This window comes from Melitaea cinxia, chromosome Z (genome assembly GCF_905220565.1).
Source record: "Melitaea cinxia chromosome Z, ilMelCinx1.1, whole genome shotgun sequence".
NCBI lineage: Eukaryota > Metazoa > Arthropoda > Insecta > Lepidoptera > Nymphalidae > Melitaea > Melitaea cinxia.
Window position 1 is genome coordinate 16,258,339 of NC_059424.1, and position 21,913 is coordinate 16,280,251.

Genomic DNA, 21,913 nt, shown 5'->3' on the forward strand with positions numbered 1-21,913 from the left:
ATAAGAACATTTACTGTAAAAATCCTGGATGGGCAAATCTTATCCACAGTTTAATTTTTTACAATTTATGTGATTATTTAAAAAACATCTTAATATCAACAAATAATTTTATAAACAATGTTTTGTAAGTCTAAACGGCAACTGTCGTGGTGGTGAACCAAAATAAGTATAAAAATGGACTTTATTAGTTTTCTTCGTGATACCATTCGCAGCTTCTTTTTTTACAAAACTGCCTTCAACCGTAAATAAACAATATTTTTTAACTATTGTTATATAAAAAAAAAAATACATCACATACCTACTTAAATAATTTTCGCTTTCCCAATTGGTAACTATAATTTAAGTAAAGCTTCCTTGAACAGGGACTATCTATTTCTTCTCTGTTGTATTTTTTTGTATAATTATCTGCAAAGTATAATGTATGTACTTCAATCGATTTGTGTTGCAAATTTTTTTCTAAAAAAATCTGATAGAACTTTAGTCATTGATAAATCCGACTAATTTCATTCAATACAGGGCTAAAAATAAGATTATGACGGTTATTTTGCTTAATATCTTGTAAAGAATATAATAAGAAATTTCATAAATATGGGACCAGAAGAAATACCAGACTGAATATTTTTGTTAAAATACAAAAAACTCCAATAATATTATATCCGTTATAATACTTATCTTAACATTAATGTCACAAAAAATAGAAAAAAAAAATGAAAAATAAATTGGAAGTCAAACGTTGGTTCAATATTTGTCTAAAATAAAAATAAAAAAAGTAAATTTTTGTACTTATTTTAGTTCATAACTTTTTTACGACTTTTACCACTTAATATTACGTTTGACATAAAATGGCACATAAGCTGCTATGAAACAATATTTGCGCTGTTGGAAAATACGAATACATTGAAAAAAATAAAATAATAATTATATAATATACTTTCATATAGTATAGGTAGGTACTAGAAATACTCATTTTCGTAATACGTATAATATATAATGTTGCAAACGTTACAACAATTGATACTCATACAAATATCAAAATAATAAAAAGATTAAAATTTCTTACCAAATAAAAATTTAGCTACATTCAAAATAATTGTAATATAAAACCTATATTTTTTTTTTATGTAACTAGTCGGCGAACAAGCTAATGGCTCACCTGATGTTAAGCGATTACCGTAGCTTATAGCTAGCCGACCCTATCCCCAATTCCCCAGGAGCTCTGGTTAGCTTACTCATCAACAAGATGATTTAGCTATGATCTTCCGTAAGGTCGACGTACTACCCCAGTCGGACTGCTCCATATTTTGAGCAGGAAATTTCTTGCTGTGCCCTAGCTCAGTTAATAGGAGTCTTACCACTCACCTATATGTTTAAGACATTGAATACTTTATTCCTAATTTTACCATTTTACGATTTATTTTATTTGTTTAGAGTATTTAAGATAATATTTATATCTACATTGATATAAATCATGTACTTGATTAACTACAACTACATTACAAGTAATAAGAAACAGAAACTTATGTACGCTTAAGTTACAAACGAAATAGAACAAAGACCAAATGTTTTAACTCATAACAGGTACTAAAATTCTATACTATTTTAATTAAAATATTAATAGCGTAATAACATTTTATTAGATCATTTCAAATCTTTAAATTTCCCTTCCAATTCCAAAACCCCTAATATAAAATACACAAACCTATTATTCAATACTGTACTTTTTTTTTTTAATTACTAAACTATATAGGTACTTCGTATATTTATTATACATATTTTATCAAAACTTTAAGTCACAATAATTAGGTAATACACTATATAATAGATACTATTAATCAAATTTTATAAAATTTAAATATTTCGAAAAATATGTATTTTTATCAATATGTGTAAATGACATTATCTTTAACACTATATATACGGTAACTAGTTCACACTTTGTAAAAGGACTAGTAATAACTTAACTAATGCACTTCAAGAAAGTTTCTGGCCGATTCTCCACTGCAAAAATCTACATTCTAAATCAGTAGTGGCTTCACTTTAACTATATTTTAATTATAATTAATTGATTATTACAAAATACCTAATTTTTGTTTCATTACGACTCAAAAGTGATTTCAAGCCTACTTGAATAAAGCTAATATTAATTTTGATTCAATACTAGTTTTTAGTTTTGATGTTGTCTGCTGTTTTGTGATATTTACATAATTATGCTATGCATAAATGATATCAGCCAGATGATATCAATTTTTCTTTCAAAACTTATTATATATTCACTCATATAATAATGAGTGGTGCAATCTAAGTCTGTGTAATAAGTAAAAGAGGTAGTTTACAATATTAGTCAAGTTGTTTGTAACAGGCTATTTATAAAATAATTTATATTTTTCCGTTTGTGTGTTTTTTTAATGTATAGCTAGAAATTGTATTCGATTTTTTATAGTTCGACTAGACTATTAGAAACAGCATTTATGAAACATAAACAAAGCAGTGCAAGTAATTGTTTAAATGCGTCTTCTGCTCAGCCATATCTTAATTATTTTACAAAAAGTGTAATCACTATAGTCGTTCACTTGAAATTTAGAAGTGTTTTTTTTTTACCCTTTATCGAAAGTAAATTGATTTCTAGTGGAGAGATATTTTGTTATTTATTACGAGGACACGATAAAAAATTTACAAGAAGTACAATAAAATCTCAGTTTTTTCGATAAAAACATGTTAACATTTCCACACCTCCGGAAATCTGTAGCACCACGCCCACTGCCGTAGCACGTTACACGAGATAATTTTGACACTTCGAAATAAATGGATTAAAATAACAGATAAAGGAAGTTAATTCAAAGAATATATCCAATAACATTCTTATCGTGAACTCTTATCACTAAATTAGTAATTCAGAGAATACGCTAAATTAGTACTTCAGAGAATACAAAGTATATATCGTCGTGGTATCAAATAACAGCAAACGATAACAAACATAAGAACTTTAATCGTGATCCCATATAATTTGACTTCTAATTTAATTTATACATCATCAAAAAATGATTATATTGTCACAACGATTATGACAATTAAAATGGTAGTTTAGTCTAGTCAGGTGTTATTCAGCCACGGCCCTTGAAAAATTGTATTAGAATGTCGTGTTCATACTATAGTCAAAAACAGGCATTATGAAAAAGTTTACCACTTATGGCCCACCATTGTAACACAATTGTGATAGACCACGAGGCCTGATTACCTGCCCCTGGGTATCAAAGACTCAATATCGCTGCCATTACGAACAAAATGTGGCCAAGTTTTTACTATATTGTAAACTTCGTCACCCGGACTAAGAGTCGACATTAGTTGCCTATGAGCGAATAATTTATAGTCTTTAGCTATTTTGTTTAACTCTACGCCTAGCTTTATTAACTTCTGGCAAGCTTCCACCTGACGTTTCGGCGGTGGCTTACTGTTGAAGGTTCCTATGAATGCGATGGCGATGCTGTACTTATTGTAGCCCTTCGTGTGAGCACCTTCGTAGTCCCACCCCCTCCCGTAGTAGACGGAACCGTCTCCCCCCACGAGGAAATTATAGCCAATGTCGTACCAACCGCGCGATTCAATGTGAAACGTTTGTATGAGACGAACCCGCAGGACACACTGGCTCTGGAATTATAAAAATTTACGCTTAAAACTTGTAATAAATAAAACAATAATTCATAATCACATAATTGTTAGTATAGCAATAACCTAAATGTTTGCTCGAAAACCAATGAAACCGACTTCAATTTACAACCAAAAAAATAGTCAATTAAATACGCATTATTAAGAATAACTCAAAAAGCAGACATCAGATCTCACAATCAAATTGAATTGGGATTACACAACCACACCAACGTTATGAGGTAACACACATAAAACACACGCGAATCTCTCTCGAAGGTCACTCCTTCTTTGCCACATTTCTATTAAAACAAAATACCTACGTATTAATGACAACTAACAAACTATTCTATAAAACGCCGCGTTGGCGCAAAGGTTACAGCCATGGGTTGTGTCTGTTGCGCTGGTGGTTGCTAGTTCGATCCCCGCACATGACAAACATTTGTATTGGCCATACAGGTGTTTGTCGTGGTCAGGGTGTTTGTGCAGTCCTTGTGGGTCTCCCCACCGTGCCTCGGAGAGCACGTAAACCGTCGGTCTCGGTTGTTATCATGTACACCTGATAGCGATCGTTACTCATAGTAGGGAATATATCCGCCAACCCGCATTGGAGCAGCGTGTTGGATTAAGCTCTGATCCTACTCCTACATGGGGAAAGAGGCCTATGCCCAGTAGTGGGATATTACAGTCTGAAGCGAATATGCCATTCGTGTGAAAATTTTTGGAGTTCTCATTAAAAAACCGCGTTAAGTAGTTTGATAGTCCTCTCTTGATGTTAACTTTACACTACCTAAACTGTTCTGAGAAATCGAAAGAGATGGAAATCTGCCAGTGCAAGATCGGGGGCTTCCAGTAAAACTGTTTCAATTTTTGTTGACTAGTTAAAGTACGTATGTATTCGGGCACTGTCATGATAAAAGACCACACTTTCTGTTGATCAATTTCGGCCGCTTATTCTCAATTTCTTTCCTTAAGTCTCATCAGCTGTTAATAGTAAAAATTCGAATTGATGGTTTTCCCGGCGGTAAAAGGTCATAATGAATGATGCCCGTCCAATCCCACCATACACTCAACATCATCTTATTGCTAGTCAACTCGAGTTTCGCAATAGTCTGTGTTGCAGCTTAACCGACCTATGAACACGATCTCTTTCGTATATTCTTATCGTAAGTGATCCACTTTTCGTCATCAGTGATCTCTTTAAAAATGGTTCAATATAATTACTCTTAAGAGAGAATTACTCTTAAGAGAGAATTGCAAATGAGTACACGGTTCATTAGGTTTCATCCGTATATCGAGCTTTTTTGTATAGTCAGCTTTTTTCAAGTGGGTCAAAACTATTTTATGGTAAATTCTGAGATCTTCAACAATATGGTAACTATTCAAAGGTCGACCTAACTCCACTTTTTCAAAAATGTCTGTAATGTTTATCTGTAAGTGGACGTTCAGAGCGAAATGACTTTTTTATATATGACTAGCCCGTTGGCGCAGTTTGTAGTGGCCCTGCTTTCTGTGCCGTTGGTTGCGGGTTCGATTCCCGCCTGAGTATGGGTGTAATATTTGTATTTATATATTTATATGTGTATTATTTCTATGTATATTTATAAAAAAATATATAGTTATAACAGTCGGCTGTTACCTGTAACACAAGCATTAAGTTGCTTACCATAGGAACAGACGACCGTGTGTGTATGTTATAAGATAAAAAAAAAAATATCCAAATTTACTGATTGATAACGCTTAAACCAATTTTGTGCTGTGTGGTTACGACATTAAAGAATATAGCCACTTCATCTCTTCCCGTGGGTGTCGTAAGAGGCGACTCAGGGATAACACAGTACCAATACCACCTTGGAAATTAAAAAGCTGACAAATGGTGGGATAACCATCAAACTGCTGACTTTTTTACAAACAATACAACCAATAAGATTTTATTGCAAATTTTTAGTAAAAAATACGAGTTTTTTTCCCCCGACCTATTTATATATTTAGTATTAATGTTGATCTTAAAACGAAATTATTGCTACGAATTCATACTACGTTTCTTCCAAAATGTAACTACTAAATAAAATTCATAACAATAAATGATATGACGGCCTATATAAAACTTATGAATCACATGATGTGGGGAATAAATTTCACACTGGCTACGCAGCGCGTTTTAAAAACACATAACTAATTTGAGGTCGCATTTAAATCTACTAAAAATAATATTATTTAGGTTTGTAGGAGGTAAACTTACTAAAACAATATTTTTTTTTAAATCTGTTAGAACGTTGCAACATTTTTCTGTGTTATAGGCGTTATATTTTTGATAATAATAGGTTTTAAATTAACTATAAAAAGAAGCCTAGCGAGTAGTCCCTTCAAATTGTCCATTATTATTTTATTTTTTAATTTGTTCAAAATTGTGTATTAATTTATAAAGAAATATTTTTAATAATTGTCAATTAAGAGTCTTAACTACTAACTTATTTTTTAAAAGTTATGCAAAACTACTTTAACAAAAATGTTATGATTTTTAAAAGTAACAACGTCCACGACACACCAAACAACCAGAAAAGGGTTTTTGCGATTGTCAGAAATACAATTTATCAAACCACCTTTCTAGTGTAAGGACGGACCGTATTTGATATTCAGCGTTTCCAAGTATCTACATATGTTATATACATACATACATACGTACATATGTTTGGTGTGTTTATCTCAAATTTGTCAAGATCGCTTTTGCAATTCTTATTTTTTATCAATGAAAAAAAAAACTGGAAAAACTAATAAATCTTAATGGTTTGAAAGGTTTATCTATCTGTATCATTAATTCTGCGGCCTACATAGTACCTGATATGACGTTTAAATTGTATTAAAACATGTCACGAAAATTGTCATGTCAAGAAAGATGCAAATACATTTTATGTGGGTGTGATAAAAAGATTGAATAGGCCTTTACATTTGAACGCAACCTTAAAGACATATATCTACTTTTTTTTTAAATTACTTACTATTATACCAATCTCGCTAAATAAAGCTTTTCACCGGAATTAATATGAATTAAGTCATTAGTCTATCAATTGACTTATCTTCTTTTTCCTGACCCCACAGATTTGATAGTAATAATTAATTGTATCCATACAAGATCTTTTTTATTAAATCAGACTTTTTTTTCGCATTTCGTATCGCAGAGGAATCCATTTACGGTTGATATCCAGGACGCCCGGGTAGGTTCCTAGACCGAGCATCGTCATATTAAAAATATTACATAGGTACCATTACATTATTATTTTTTTTTCGATTACACCCGCGTAATTCCCGATCCCGTGGAAATGTCGGGATTAGCCTATTCGATATTCTGAATCTCCGGCTGTTAGTTTAGCATGAAAGAATAACAAACATCCATTCATCCTCACAATGTCGCATTTTTTTATATTAGTCGGACAAATACATATATGTATGTAATTATATATACCTTCATAGACACTAACCTGTGTATTACAACTTTCGGTGGCAGTATGTGTAATAATTACCCATGGCGCGGGTAGTTTTAACACAGTCAGTGGTTTGTCTACCTGCTGTGCTATCCATTCAGTTCTAGAAACTATCCTCAAATGATCCGGGGCTATTAATAGAGGATCACCTGAAAGGTTTATACTAACTTACTGACAGTTTCATTTAATCATCGTTCTTATAATTAAAAAGATATAGGTACCATTAGTTTTTCAACAAGAGTTACATTTTTAAAAATAATGTTTATCGATTTTAAAATAATTTAAACGAATCGTTTTTTTGAATATGGACTTGTTTGAGTTAATAATGTTTCATCACATGAGGTTATTGTGATTTATGGTACAGAAATGTTTTCTATCTTATTATAAAGTGCATGCTAGATGATATTTTGAGTAAATTACAGTTTTAAAGCAATAATATAAAGCATTAGCTGACTTAAAAAATATCATATCCACTACAATTATCATATAATAATTGATATTAAGTGACAAAATAAATAATTATGTACCTACATATTTTAAAACAAAAAGATTGATAAGGGATATAACCTCTAAAAAATAAGTCCCTAATATCAGATATACTCATTCACATGTAATGTACTCTATTTATTTTATTAATATTCATATCTCATCATCATCACTTCAGTCTATCGCAGGCCACTGTTGGACATGGGCCTCCACAAGTTCGCGCCAAAAAAATGACGTGAACTCATGTATATTGCCCGCAGTCACCACTTAATTAATATTATATAATACTAAATGATGACGCTTTAAATCAACACCAAACTACCAAGATTTCAAAAGATGTCAGTATTTGTTGACTGGTGTTAATGATGTTGAAAGATGTTAGTAGCTGTGGCATGTATACTAGAATAGTATAGTAGAATACTATAGTAGTAGACGTTATTAATATAAAATTATTGAGCAAAGAATTAAAATATTACAGGTTTATTTTAACAAAAATACAAGCATTTGAGTGGTTACCTTCTAAAGTAAATAACATATTTATGTTTAAAAAAATAATTTCCTTTTAACCTTTGCTAGTGTGTATGTAAAAAAACACAGCAGTTGAATCTATTATGCACTTAAAAAGAGGTGTGAATTATTTACTAGTACTAATAATCTGCTAAGTTATTTTTTTTAATAAGTTAAATAAATTATGAAAATATGTAGTAATAATATCTTAAAAAAGAAAACAAAAACCGCAAAGCAATTTTTAGGGTCATACCTTCATCATTACATTGCTTGCAGAAAGCGTCGACACAATTGAAATGAATATGATTACCCTTGGCAACACAAACCATTCCATTACCGATAAAATTCTTTGTTAGTAACGAATAAAGAATTACTGAAATTAATGGTAACAGTATCAACAAGAACAAGATGCCTTGGCAATTTTCTAAACAATATCCCACCACCGTAGTATCAACTGAAATAAATAAAGGGTATGTATGTATGTACAAAAAAGACAAATGATTCAACACAATTTGAGAGATATTAAAGCATCATTCATCATCATCATCATTACAGCCTATACAGTCCACTGCTGGCTGCCGCTGCTGTGCTGTGTGGCTACGGCACTAAAGAATTTAGCCACCCCCTCTCTTCCCGTGGGTGTCGTAAGAGGCGACTAAGGGATAACAAGGTCCACAACCATCTTGGAACTTAAGAAGCCGACCGATGGCGGGATAACCATCCAACTGCTGGCTTTGAAATACACAGGCCGAAGACGGGCAGCAGCGTCTTCGGTGCGACAAAGCCAATACTGCGGTACCAACCCAGCGTGACGACTATGGGCAAAACACATGAGTTCACGTTATTTTTGGCGTAAACTTGTGGAGGCCTATGTCCAGCAGTGGACTGTTATAGGCTGTAATGATGATGAGTCCACTATATATTCTATCACTTACTGTATTTAACTAAGTTGAAAAGCATTTTATTTGAAAAAATAATTTAAGCATTAATTACTCATTACACCTTAGCATCAACAATTGGAATCATGAAATAAATGAATTAATGAATGTTTTGGCAGAAGAACAGATTGAAGACAACTACAAATAATTGTGTGTACCGTTTGTATAAAAAAAAAAAAACAATAACATCGACAAGTAATACAACGTAAGTAGACGAAAAAAATTAACAAACGCACTAGTCCTCAAAACGATTTTACAGATACTAGCTGACCCCGCAAACGTTTCTTTGCCATATATGTTATTAACCCGCTTAATCCCCCCCCCCCCTTATAACTTAGGGGTATGAAAAATAGATGTTGGCCAATTCTCAGACCTACCCGAAATGCCCACAAAATTTTATTAAAATCGGTCGAGCCGTTTCGGAGGAGTTCAACGTTTAGCACCATGACACGAGAATTTTATATATTAGAAAGATTATATATATATATATGGTCGAATTGAGTAGCCTACTCCTTTTTTGAAGTCGATTAAAAAAATAAATTTAATATATTAATTGTAATTGTTGAATGCAATCCAATCTTGACCAAACATTCAAACAGCACATTTTAACAATATACTCAGTGAATTAAAAAATAAAACAACTTAACCTAACCCAACTAATTATTTAATTACACAATAACAGTTGGCTTGCAATGTATCTCTGCGTTAAGTATTTATCAGATTTCCTGAAATCCTCATGGCGATATTCACAATATCGAGGCATTGTGAACAAGAAATTTCAAACTATACTTATGTATCCCACCCTAATCAAAGCTATTTATGACTTGGTCTATGACATCAATAAGAAATACTACTACTACTATACAAAAATATATAAATTTGTCAAGCACTTCATTTGAAATTTTAGGTAATTTATATGAAGCAAGTTTTATTATGCTAATAGGAAACCTGCTGCAAAAATAGTTATAATTTTTTTTTTTTTTTTTTGTCTAACATCACATGAGATAATATTACCAGCAACTATAAATGTTAATTTTCGAAATACATAGTCTTGCCCTAAATATTATTACAAAGAAAAAATGAAATGTTTCTATTACAAGTAATATTTATTAATATTAAGTGTGTTAGTTTAATACATTAATATAAAACCATTAAAAATACGTAAAACTTAGTCAAAGTGGTCTCCACTGGCTACAAAACAGTCCTTTAACATTGAGGCCAGTTATCAATAGAAGCATGAAATCTTTCTAAGGGAAAATTCTTCACAGCCCATGGGTATGGATGGTTTTAGGGACTCTAAATTATCATGGCATTTAGAGCAAGTCATACTCCCTAAAACTGACCATAAATCATTTCTAACCAAGATTGGGAGGATTAGGCATTCTTGGTAATTGAACATGGTGTTGTTAACTACCTTCTCAAGTATGGTATCTCGATACACTTGTGTAGATGTTTTTATACCTTTTTCACAAAAATATGGCTGAGACACTCCTTCACAGCTAACACCCCAACAAGCCATCACTGAAGTCTGATAATGCCCACATTGTACTCTGTTGACTAATTGGGAAGCTTTCTTAGAGCTTTGAGCATAAATATTGTGATTTAATTAAAATATTGCTCAATTGTAAAAAAATTCTAATCTGAAAAAAAAATTTTCTGCGACCTCTGTTTGCGTACCGCTTAAGTAGTTGTTTTGATTTTACCACCTTATTCCTATTTATTATCAGCTAAGAAATCACCAGTTGTTCAGAGTTGTTCAGGATTATATTTACCTAGGCCATACTATCCAACTAGGCCGCAACAACTTCGAGAAGGAGGCCGATAGGAGGATTCGGTTGGGCTGGGCAGCGTTTGGCAGACTCCGTCGAGTCTTCACTTCGAAGATTCCGCAATGCTTGAAGACTAAAGTTTTCGAGCAATGCGTCCTGCCTGTGTTAACATACGGAGCCGAGACGTGGACACTGACGAAGGGACTGGTCCACAAGTTTAAAGTCGCTCAACGTGCAATGGAACGGGCTATGCTTGGGGTCTCTCTCAAAGACAGGATTAGAAATGAGACTATCCGCGAGAGAACGAAAGTAACCATCATAGCCCACAGAATTAGCAAGTTGAAGTGGCAGTGTGCTGGTCATCTGTGTCGCAGGACCGATGGCCGTTGGAGTAGACGGGTCCTAGTGGAGACCGCGTCTTGGCAAACGCAGTGTGGGACGTCCTCCGGCCCGTTGGACCGACGATCTACGTAAGATTGCCGGTGTAGGCTGGATGAGGATTGCGGAAGACCGGGATGTGTGGCGCGAACTTGGGGAGGCCTATGTCCAGCAGTAGACTGCAATAGGCTGAAGTGAATGTGAAGTGAAGAAATCACCAGTGCGTCTCTTATAGGGTGCAAGTCCTAAAATCATCTTTTTAAATATGTGACATGGTTCCAGGTGCTATCTTCATCTCTCGATATAAAATCGTTTGCTTTCAGGCAGGAGTTCTTCGAATTTTTTTCCTTACTGCTTTGATCGCCTTTTTTGTAGGAATACTACATGGACGGTCAGATCTTTTTCTGTCACAAACAGAGGATGTTTCATTGTATCTATCAATAGCCTGGCATTTGACTAATACCAAGCATATGGAGAGTTTTACAAATAGTATTTGGCTCCATACCTACTTTGTGTAATACAATCACCACAGTTCAGTTCTCTTTATCACCACCACTCCATTTTAATATCATTAAATATTTAACAATATGTTGGCGGGAAAATGAGAAAGCACAATGAACAATAATATAAAAATGACAGATTCCAAATTCAAATGTAGTACCTATTTTGTTTTTGTTTTTTTCTTTTTAAATTAAAACAGTATTTATGGCCAGACTATGTATTTATACTGTTAGTTTTGATAATCAATTGGTTTATTAGCTGTGAATTTTTGATGTAAAAAATTATTTAATTGATGGACATAATTATATTTCTGGATGATAAGGTTTTTGATGTGCAACTAAAAATATTTCTAATTAAGTTATTCAATATATCTCAAATAGAATATAAGAGAGGTAGTCAAATTATTAGTATACATAATTTTACTAAGAAAATTTATTAAGAATTGTCTATTGAGAAAATACAACTTACAAACTTAATATTAGAGTATAGTACAATGAAAATCATTTTAATAACTATATAAAAACATCAAAGGTTTTAATGTAATATTATTATAAAAACATATTAGTACTTACTAGAGGTTACAGGTGACAGAAAGTCAGTTGGTAGGTTAGTACTCTTCTGTTGCTCAGTTTTATTTTGTAAAACAAGTACAATAGCAATTATACTACCTACAACTGTGATGCATACTGCACAAAACGTTATTTTGTGCCATAACAATATTTGTTCTTTCTTTGATGCTGCAACATCAAAATGTTTAATAGAATAAAGTAACATACTTTAAATTTTACTTAAACAGAGCATCCACATTTGAGTATAAATTACAATAAAATACAATACAAATATTAGCAACCCTAACTATTGCTGTACCCAAACCAGGTCCAAAACCAGACTAAAACTTGTTTAAAAAGTAATGAGTTGAAAGAAAAATCTATAGTTTGTAATACAGAAGATACTTTACTAATTTAGAAAGTTATGAAAGAATATATTATTAACAGCTATTTCCAATTTTTTTTTTTCAATAAAATTATATCAAGAATATTTGAATTCTTTTTTAAAATAATTTAGTAATAATTCGGTAAAAAGATTACATACAAATTGTCATCCATTATATTTATAAAACACAATTAATGAGAAACTTACAATTATCAGCTGCCTTTCCTTTATGAGAGTTTTGAGCATCATGAATTTCTGCTTCAGTGTGCACATAAGCAGCATTGTCTACACCAGATTTATTTTGAATTATTTGTTTTATGGTCACAGGGCCATTGAAATATGTATTGTTACCAAATTGCACATTTTCAGAACTTGATACTGACACACTTCCAAATACTGGAACTGTATTTTGAATCAAATTTGGTGGAATAGCAGGTTTTGTAGTTAAAGTTCGTGATACATTTTTTTCAATTTTTTTATTATTTTCATTGTCACTATCATAGGCAACTTGTATATCACCTAAATCACCAGAAACTTTCGTACCAATACTATTACTTGAATTTGTTTTATCTAGTTTTAAAGCCATATTATATTCATGTTTTCCTATTTTAATGCCTTAAATATATATATACCGTAAATATACTACACCAAAACAACACTAATTCCAACAGGAAATAAGTGATAGTGAAGCAGTGTTGCAAAAGTGTAAAATAAAAAATCGGTATATTTGCCTCCGAAAAATCGGTAGAAATCGGTAGATTTTTACTCGGAGTAAAACAAAAGTATTTTAAGTCAATAATGCGTTCATTTATTTAAATTTGTTCCGTTAAATTAAATCAAATTCTTTATTTGCATGAATATAGTGAATACATAAGGTGTTATTAGTTACAATGTCTCATATAATCTAGCTTAAACGGCGTGCAAATTTTTGTTCCATTTATAATTATAATTATTTTACATTACAGAAAAAGAAAGTACTCAAAAGCAATACGTTTTATCACTAAGAAACATTAATTATAGAAGTAGTCCATACAAGCATCATAAATACAAACAAATCAAAGATAATAATTGCATTATTTCATTCTTCGCAGCAACTGCTAAATTGCTAATAATGAAACAGATTATTAGTATTCCCGACTTCCCGTGGGTGCGATAGAATAGCACGTTGCCGCGAAAGAAGTATGAATTAGCGATGAATTCGCTTAACACTTCACAAAATTTCGCAACTACATTTAATTTGTTAAATGTGAATTGAATCTTCCCAGGTCAATAATGAATCCGAATACTAATCCTAATCCATCGAAATAATCCAAAAATAATCTATCACTAGTCCTATACCTAATTCAAGAAACAAACCCGAAGAAAGTTATCTTCAGGGATTTTCCCTTGTATACTCACCAGACAATAATAAACTCTATTAAATCACGTGTTAGTACAATTTGTTTTAACACACCGCGGATTTGAACGGTCATATTCGACGTGGTGGGAAGAATTTCGGGAAGTCCCCGTGCATTGATTTTGTGTTACCTTTTTCTTTTAGTGTTACCGTATTAAGAATATTATTTTACCTTTTTTTTAGAAAATTATTTTACATTAGTTGAAAATTCAAAAATTCGGTAGATAGCACTGCTAAATCGGTATATCGGTAGACAAGGGCCAAAATCGGTAGATCTACCGATAAATCGGTAGCTTTTGCAACGCTGTAGTGAAGGACGGTATTGTCACGGGTATTGTTATGTTTTATACTTTTCAACACAATGTTTACCGACGAATGACGACATATGTAGCCACAGACTAGTTAATGTAATGATAAAACGTACTACTACTTTATCTGCTTGATACTAACTACGTATCAAGCAGATTAAAAATTTAACTTTGAATACAATCTATCTTAATATATAAAATTCTCGTGTCACAGTTTTCGTTGCCATACTCCTCCGAAACGGCTTGACCGATTTTGATGAAATTTTTTATGCTTATCCGGTATCTATGAGAATCGGCCAACATCTATTTTTCATCCCCCTAAATGTTAGGGGTAGTCCACCCCTAATTTTTTTTTGTTTTTTAGACAAAATTTTTAATTTCTATTTTTTTATGATACAACATTAAAAAATACATACAACCCTAAATTTTCAACCCTCTACCATCAACCCCTATTTTTAAATAGCGTTTAGCGGCAAGACAACGTTTGCCGGGTCAGCTAGTCTATCTAATAAAATTCTCGTGTCTTCCATGGTTTGCTAAGACGAATATGAAGACGGACTCTTGTTGTAACGGCACTAAGACTAAGGTGCGGACACATTCTTCTAAATAAATTCGCATATTTAATGAAAAAAGTAGACACGCCAAATTGCGAAGTATGTAATTATGTAGAAGACGTACAACATATTTTGAAGGAATGCGTCCGTTACAAACGGAGCAAACGAGACTTGGTGTCCAAGTTAGGCCTGAATTTATTGGAAGTCGGCTTGTTCAATCAAATCTTGTCTGAACCAACTTCCCAAGGTGCCAAATTTATACTAGAGTTTGTAATTAGTAGTATTAAGTTAAGATCTAGTAATAATTTAGTATTATAATTTAGTTTATTTAAAAATGTTAAAATTGTTAGTTTTATAATAGATAAGCTTAGTATAGGACTGTTATGTACATATGTATAAAAGCCCCTAATAAAGATAATTTAAAAAAAAATTCTCGTGTCACAATGTTAGTTACCACACTCCTCCGAAATGGATGGACCAATTTTTATGAAATGTTGTGTGCAAATTGGGTAGGTCTGAATCAGCCAACATCTATTTTTCATACCTCTAAGTTATAAGAGGGGGGATTAAGGGGGTTATTAACATATATGGCAAAACAACATTTACAGGGTCAGCTAGTATATGTATATAAAAAAAATCATCAAAATGTATGTACGTGCATAACTTCCAAAACGCTGCACTAAATTAGACTTTTGTTCGTTATTCTCAGGATTAACATTGACATTGACATATTGTGAAAAAAAAATTGTTGTACGAAAGTTGCTGGAGGAAGTGAAGGAGCAAGAAAATCACAATAATTGCACCCCGTTTGTCATTAAATTCTCAAAACATATTTGGGGGTGTGAAGAACGGGGTGTTGAGTTCCTCGTCCGCCATCGCAAAGGGAGAATCCTCCAGCCAGACGGATGTTGTGTCTGGTGGGCTAACACCCCAACGGTTGTTGTCGGGTTCTTGTATATATATTTGAAAATAATAATAATAATAATAATAATAATAATAAAGACGTTTATTCACCAAGCATAAAAAAAAACAAAAGATTTCTTAGTCTAATTTACAGAGATTTTATAAAAAAATGCTGGTGAAAAGGTCGTAGACTCAGCTTATTGCTGCTTTTCAGTCCGCACCTTTACAAATGCTGCCAGCACAGGACGTTAGATTTACATTTAAAAACTAGTAACGAAAAAAGTAATGAAAATAGTATTTAATAAAATAAAAAAATAAAAAAAAAATAAAATAAAACTTTGATATGCGTCAGTTCTTAGTTCAGTAGTTCGTATCTTGGTCGATAGATGCCAATACATTACTCCCCTCCAAGACCAGAGGTCGACAGCAGGTTGGACCGTCCATAGATCTTGTGATGCTTACTGGGCCAGTGGAATGTTCCAGTAAGTCGGAATCAAAGGCCGAATAGTTCACAGTGAGTTGGAACTGTCTGCGGTGATAATGCTGCAAATGCTCCAGTGAGTCAGAGTGGTGCAGTGCTACGTAGTGGCTGTGCTTGCTAACCGGCCGAAGTGCAGTGTGCTGTCCCAAGGTCACTGAGAAGGCTGTGGGTAATGACCAGGAATACGCGTCCGCTGCATGCTAGTAGTCAGGATACCCGTAGTAGCCGTAGATGCTGGCTGGCTGTATGGCTCGAAAGCTTGAGGAAATGATGATAACAATGAAGGTTGCGCTGATGCTCATGCTCGGAGTCACCAGTTTGGGGTGTACGAGGAATAAATTGTGAAGTTCCTCGTCCGCCATTGAAAAGAGAGGATCCTCAGACCAGACGGATGTTGTGTCTGGTAGGCTAATGGTTGTTGTCGGGTTCTTGTATATATATTCAGTCGCTCTGAAAACTTTGATATACGTCAGTTCTTAGTTCTGTAGTTCGTATGTTGCTTGATAGATGTCGCTACACATACATATGTCTCACTATGAATTTCAATAATTTCAATGAATTATTATTAATATTTATTATCAACAATAACTTTCCAAATCCAAGACCTGTAAACAAGACCCATTTTCCTTCGTCGTGGAGTAATAACCACTGGTATAGTAGTGCTAGAAGTCACCTAAAACACCGACGGCTTGCGGGATCTATTCGCGCTTAGGATTGATATTTGATTCAATTGGAAGGAACATATTAACAATGTTTGTGACAAAATACGTGTCCTTTTAGCCAAATTAACCATAATTAAACCCAAAATTCCATTCACAATACTATTAATGTTTTATAAATCTTTAGGTGATCTAGGATCTATTAGGATATTTTATTATCTTAGAAGAAAGGAAGAAAGGCAATTATGCGTTTATAAACTATGACAAGCTAGTTATCAAACAGGGGAAACCAGGAAACGAAAAACGCAAAAGAGAACCATCAACCTCGCCTAAAGTAAAAGAGCACCCTCGTAAACAACAATTGTCAACTAAAACGCATCGTCTAAATGCTTTCGACGTAATGAGGAATAGATGTAACTCTCTCCCTTCTGCCAACTTGCCAACTGATCAGAATGAATTAGGACATTGCCATCAGCCACCGGAATAGAACTGTAAATAAACAAGAACTTAAAGATAACATAAACAAAACATTCCCCAACCCGAATTGTCCTCGTGGGGAACTAGACTGTAACCCTCCACAAAATACAGAAATAGAACAAGGTGTAAAACAAACCCTTAAAATTTGCACCTATAATGTAAGAACACTTGCATCAACAGAACGATTCCTCGAATTAACTAATGCTCTTAAAAATATTAATTGGGACATTCTGGGTCTCACAGAAATCCGAAAAAAGGGGTGTAAGATCGAAGAGTACAGTGACCATATCTTTTGCTACACTGGTGAAACTAAAGGACTACATGGGGTGGGATTTCTAATCAAGAGAAAATATAAAAACAACATCACCAACTTTATAGAAATCTCTGAAAGAGTGGCACTTTTACAAGTAAAATTTGAATGCTTCTCCTTATCAATAATCCAAGCATATTCACCGACAGAGAAATCAAAAGACGAAGAAATTGAAGAATTTTACAAAGACATTGAATATGCTCACACAAAGACGGAAGGAAAGGTCATAGTCATGGGTGATTTCAATACAAAAATAGGGTGTCCGAAAACAAACTATTATCCTGTGATGGGAAAACATGGTTACGGGGTGTGTAATGAAAGAGGTGAACGTCTCTTAAGCTATGCTTACCAACACAATTTGTCAATAATGAACTCATCAAAAAAAAAGGATAGCCGCAGATGGACATGGATATCACCCGACCAAAAAACTTATAATGAAATAGATTTTATAATGATAGATCAGCATAAGCTTATAACTAATATCGAGATAATAAGTAAATTTAAATTCTCATCCGATCACAGATTGGTGTGAGCAACATTACTTTTGGGTCGTCCAGTAAAAAGTAGAAAAACCTTCGCAACACCATCCAATGTCCCCAAGACGGAAACAGAAATCAATAACTACATCGAAAATCTACGAACACACACAGAAAATATAGAAACAGACTGTATTGACACCCAAACATATTACAATATCCTGGAAAGAGGCATAACAGAGAGCCTAGAATACAAAAACAGTAAGCATTATCATCAACACAATATTTTCTCCAAAAACACAATCCAACTTATAAAAAGGCACACGGAGCTACTACACACAAAGAATAAAACTAAAGATCCTCTTCCTCCTCGGACCGCTTACGAAGTGAACGTGTTTACTGCTCCGTATAACTTTATAATATTAAAATAAAATTAAAATTCGTGAAATTAAATGAAGCATAAATAATAGGAGCGCAGAACCATCTAGTCGTTCGACAAACTTAGCGCAGTGCACTACTACACAGGAGCGGTGCTTGAGCCACGCCCCTACCCCAGTATAAGAAAGAAGCATATATACGCGTAAGTGCTATTTGCCTCTTTCACTCTATTACATACGTAAAACAGGTGTGGCTGATCGTGCTACGACCCTGCGTCACTCTAGCTATCCTGCCCTAACACACTACTTGCGTGTGCGCACAGATTGCGTGCGTTTGCCTCTTGTACATTTATACCAGCCTAGTACAATGAATCAGGATGCCGACATGTCAGTTTGTGGCGCGGGCGACGACAGCGACGTCACTCCGCCGTTCGTTTTTGCACGCACTAAAGCCATTACAACAGATGATTTTAACGCTTTTAAAGACGAAATTAGAAATATGATTAGATCGCTTTTCTCTGATCAGAAAAAAGAAACAAAACATTTCGCTACAACATTAGTGGAGATTAAAAATTCAACCTCAAACGTCGAAAATGCAATTAGTTTGTTGTCATCTCAGTACCAGGAGTTAAACAACAAAGTATTACAACTTGAGGCAAAATGTAAGGAGGGAAATGAGCAAATTCATTTATTGGAGGATAAAATTGAGGCATTACAAATAGCCCATCGTAAGTCGAATTTTGAAATAAAAAATGTTCCCAGAAAACAGAGTGAAACCAAGAGCGACTTGGTGGATATGGTATTGCGGTTGTCTTCTACAATTGGATGTAATTTAAAAAGGGAAGACGTAAAGGATATTTACCGGGTTCGAGCAAGGAAGGAACAACAAAATCCATCAATCGTGGTGGAGACCTCGTCCGCAATAGTAAAATCGGATTTTCTGCGGCTAAGTAAAGTTTTCAATATAAAAACAAAAGGTAAATTGTGTGCTAAGCATCTCTAGGACTCCACACTTCAGAGGATACACCGATATTCATCTGCGAACAGTTGACTACGAAGGGTGCTCGCCTGTTCTACCTGGCCAGGGATCTAGCCAAGTCCGCTCAGTACAAGTTTTGTTGGACCGCAAACGGCAAGGTCTATGTTAGAAAAACGGAAACCTCTCAAGTTGTATGCATCAGATCAGAAGCGCAGGTACACCAGCTGCTGCTCAAGGAATGACTATCTTGTGGGAATTTAACAACAAACAAACCTTATCTACTGTTGACATATATACAGTTAATGAAAGTGATTTTGAAATTCTCTTTTTCGATTCTTATGTATCTACACAACATATTCTACAGATATATTATTTTTGTCGTTAATATTTGTATTGTCTACCTACTGTGCCTATTGTATAATATCATTGAAAATGTTAAAATGTTGTGTAACGTATGTTATTATTATTTATCAGTGTTTTGTGATAGTATACTGTATAAAAATTATATATTAGCAGCGCGGTTAGTTACTCTTGTATCGTTCTTAACAAACACACACACACATAATCACTTACACGCACACATCCACAATCACTCACACTCTAACACCCTTATATACACACGTACGGATATCCAAAAAAGATGCGTTTATTTAATTACATTATTTACTAGATTAACAAAAACAATATTTTCACTACAAATTCCACCCACATAATGGATATCACACTTCGGAATGTGATGGAAATAGACAGTTTAAAATTCTCCAACGCAACTATCTGTGACATTGAGAATGTTGCTAAACTCTTTCAAATCCAAAATTTCGATTTTACGCTAATAGTTCAAAACATACGTAGTGTATACCAAAATTTTGATGATTTTATGGTGTCAATTGCACAATTACATTTTGATCCTACGGTTATTATATTAACTGAATGCTGGCTTTGTGATTATAAACCGATCCCGACTATTCCTAACTATAAGACATATTCAACAACAAAACATAAAAATAAAAGTGATGGCGTAGTTGTCTATATAAGAGATCGTGTCACGGCTGGGATCACCGAAGTGCCCCTACAAGATGCATCGTGCCTTCAAATTCAATTTGAGGATAAAAAGATCCTTGCTATATATCGTTCTCCCTCTACTTTAGATTTAAGCGGGTTTATCAATTCATTAAAAAATCACCTGGAAAAAATTGCTTTTAACACCACAATAGTTATAGCTGGGGATATAAACGTTAATATTATCCCGGGGGAAACTGAACAGGCCTTTGAACGCGGAAACAGAACCAATTATTTGGAAATGCTTGCAGGTCATAATATAATGCCTGGTCACAACCTACCTACCAGGGACAAAAATTGCCTCGACCATATTATGATAAAAATAGATAACGCAAAAGTGGTAGCGCAGATCTCAGTCTTAAATACTACTGTCACTGACCACACGATGGTTCTGCTGCATTTAAAAAGTACTTATAAAATGATCGAATGCAATAAAACTAAACAAGTCATCAATTATGTGAATGCATGTAACGATCTAGCAAATAAAAATCTGACAGAACTCTTACTGTGTAAAGATCCAAAGCTTGTGGCCAAGGGGCTAATTAACAAAATTACCTTATCAATTAATGAAAACACGAAAACTGTCAAAGTACCCAAAAGTAAGCGTGTTTTGAAACCCTGGATTACTCCTGGAATACTCCGCTGTATCCGTCACAGAAATAAATTACAATATAGACTTCGCCTAAATTCGACTGATGAGATTCTTCGACTCACCTACAGACGTTATCGCAATTTTTGTAACAATTTGATAAAAAAACTTAAACGTAATTACGAGAGGAAACTATTGCAGGACTCTGAGGGTGATTCGAGGAAGCTTTGGAACAGTATTTTTGCTATAACAAATTTAAAACAGATGAAATCAGATAATTCAAAATTATTACACTGCAAGTCTTCACAAGCAGAATCGCTTAACTTTATAAACAAATATTTTAGTGGCATAGGTAAAGAACTTGCCGATACCATAATACAAACGCATACCAATAAACTAGACATCTCACCTCCGAGCATGCCAAGCCTTTCTTCGTTTGTTCTTCTTGACACCGATGAAGAGGAAGTACATAGGGTGCTTACTGGCTTAAAAACAAACAGTGCCCCTGGATGGGATTGCATTCCTACCAGCTTCCTGAAGCTCGCCCGATCTCATGTTGTACCCATAATCTGTCATCTAGTAAATCTGTGCTTTAAGAATGGCATATTTCCCTTATCGCTAAAGGAATCTATTATAACACCAGTATACAAGGGTGGGGATGAGCACGACATTAGCAACTACAGGCCAATATCAGTGTTAACTTCATTAT

The 21,913-nt window shown here is 33.8% G+C and overlaps 1 protein-coding gene across 1 annotated transcript; it reads right to left on the reverse strand.

The window, feature by feature from the left end:
• Positions 1–2,829: 2,829 nt before the first annotated feature.
• On the reverse strand, positions 2,830–13,321 carry LOC123668860 (peptidoglycan-recognition protein LC-like). Its single transcript, XM_045602551.1, has 5 exons — positions 12,826–13,321; positions 12,571–12,631; positions 12,276–12,478; positions 7,122–7,273; positions 2,830–3,645 (listed from the first exon to the last, which is right to left on the reverse strand). Exons 1-5 carry the CDS (start codon positions 13,220–13,222, stop codon positions 3,232–3,234), a joined length of 1,227 nt encoding a protein of 408 aa, XP_045458507.1. The 5' UTR covers positions 13,223–13,321; the 3' UTR covers positions 2,830–3,231.
• Positions 13,322–21,913: the final 8,592 nt, after the last annotated feature.